This window comes from Volvox carteri (assembly GCF_000143455.1).
Source record: "Volvox carteri f. nagariensis unplaced genomic scaffold VOLCAscaffold_73, whole genome shotgun sequence".
Taxonomy (NCBI): Eukaryota; Viridiplantae; Chlorophyta; class Chlorophyceae; order Chlamydomonadales; family Volvocaceae; genus Volvox; species Volvox carteri.
Genome location: NW_003307616.1, coordinates 61745 through 63471, shown reverse-complemented (window position 1 = coordinate 63471; position 1727 = coordinate 61745). Strand labels below are relative to the sequence as shown.

Genomic DNA, 1727 nt, shown 5'->3' with positions numbered 1-1727 from the left:
TCCACGCACGCGCACGAACACACGACGCGCATAGCACCCGTCCACACAGCGAGTACGCTATAACGGCAGCGCGCAACCCCTCCCCCCTCCCGCCCTTCACCCACCTGCAAGAAGTACACCCTCTTCGCCAGCTCCTGTCCCTTCACACTGAGCAACCCCAGCGTCACATCGCCATGGCCGCCAACGAACTTGGTCCCGGAGGTCATGCTGATGTCCGCCCCCAGCGCCAAGGGCCGTTGGAACACTGGCGCCATGATGGAGTTGTCCACGCAGGTGATGGCCCCCACCTCCCGGGCCAGGGCGGCGATGGCGGCGATGTCGCAGATCTGCATCCGCGGGTTGGTGGGGGACTCCACCATCACCAGCTTGGTACGACCCGGCTGGAGAGCGGCACGTACGGCGCTGAGGAGCGGTGCGCGCGGGGGACAAGGGCGGGGCGGCAACAACAGCAGCATGTGGATGTGCTGTGGTGTGCTGCTCCCTTCCCACAGACAGAGGACTCGCCAGCCGCTACCCCCCTACCTTCCCCCCTCCTCCATCCCTTTCCTTCACCCCCTATTCCCTGGTATCTCCTTTTCCCCCCTTTCCCACCCCCTCCCAACGGAGCCTTGCTGACTCACTCCAGGTCCGTCATGTCGACGTTGGTGACACCGACCCCCGCCGCGGGCACCACCTGGGCCAGCAGCCGGCTGGTGCCCCCGTAGATGTCCTCACCGGCCAGGATGTGGTCCCCGGACCCCACCAGCTTGCACACAGCTGCCAGGGCCGCCATGCCGCTGGTGAAGGCAAACCCGCGGTCGCCCCCCTCCAACTCGGCGAATTGCTCCTGCACGGTGGGTGGGTGGGTGGGTGTTTTGTAGGGGGTTTGGGAATTGGGGTGGGGTGGGAATCACATGATGCTGATGGTGGCACGAGCAGAAGCTGCGAGGGGGGGTTCAGCTACACCGACAGCAGCATGTCACTGGAGGGGTACCGTGCCATCCCCAGCAAAGATCAGCCACTGCTGCTCCTCGTCGCCGTACCTCGAGCATGGTCCGTGTGGGGTTGCCGCTGCGCGTGTAGTCGTACTCCCCGAATGTGGTGGCGGAGGGCTGGGCAAAGGTGGCGGTCTGCCACAGCGGCGGCATGGAGCCGCCGTACGGGTCCACCACCTGGCCCAGGAGGGGTGTCAGGGGGGGGGGGATGCGATCCGTGCGGTGCCGTGCGGCGGGAGGGGTAATGTTGGCTGGGAGGTGAGGGACAGCAGAGGAACCTTAACCGCAAGAAAGCAAAACCGCAGACTCCTATGTACCTGTGAAAAACACCACCAGCGCGCCCCTCGACTGTGCCCCCCGTCCCCCTAACAACCCACCCCCTGCACCCGCCGCCCCGCCTTGCCTTGCTCTTGGGGTGAACCAGCCGAGTGGCCACCGCCAGCTTATCCGGGGAGGCGGGCGGGGAGCCCTGATTGTCGTACTTGGCCGCCAGGGCCCTCAGCTGACTCAGCATGTTGACCTCCAGCGGCAGTACTCCGGCCGCCAGCCGTACAGCTGCCTTGCGGTTGCCCCGCTCCCCGGGCAGCAGGATCTCGTCCACCCCGGGCAGCCGCTGGGCGCCACGAACCCTGTCCAGGACTACCTGACAGCGGAGAGGGAGTGGGGAAAAGGCGAACCACGAGCGAGTGAAGCTGCTGCCAAGGAAAGAGTGCTGCGCCAGATGGTGTGTGGGGAGGATGTGGATGGGGAGGC

General features: G+C 66.2%; 1 protein-coding gene across 1 annotated transcript in view; it reads right to left on the bottom strand.

The window, feature by feature from the left end:
* Positions 1-1145, bottom strand: part of VOLCADRAFT_68235 (uncharacterized protein) — a gene marked incomplete at both ends in the record, with an annotated part of 2992 nt that extends 1847 nt beyond the window's left edge. The window contains 3 exons of the mRNA XM_002957355.1: positions 105-402; positions 621-826; positions 1023-1145. Of these exons, the coding sequence (XP_002957401.1) occupies positions 105-402; positions 621-826; positions 1023-1145 (627 nt within the window). The remainder of the gene's footprint in view (positions 1-104; positions 403-620; positions 827-1022) is intronic.
* Positions 1146-1727: the final 582 nt, after the last annotated feature.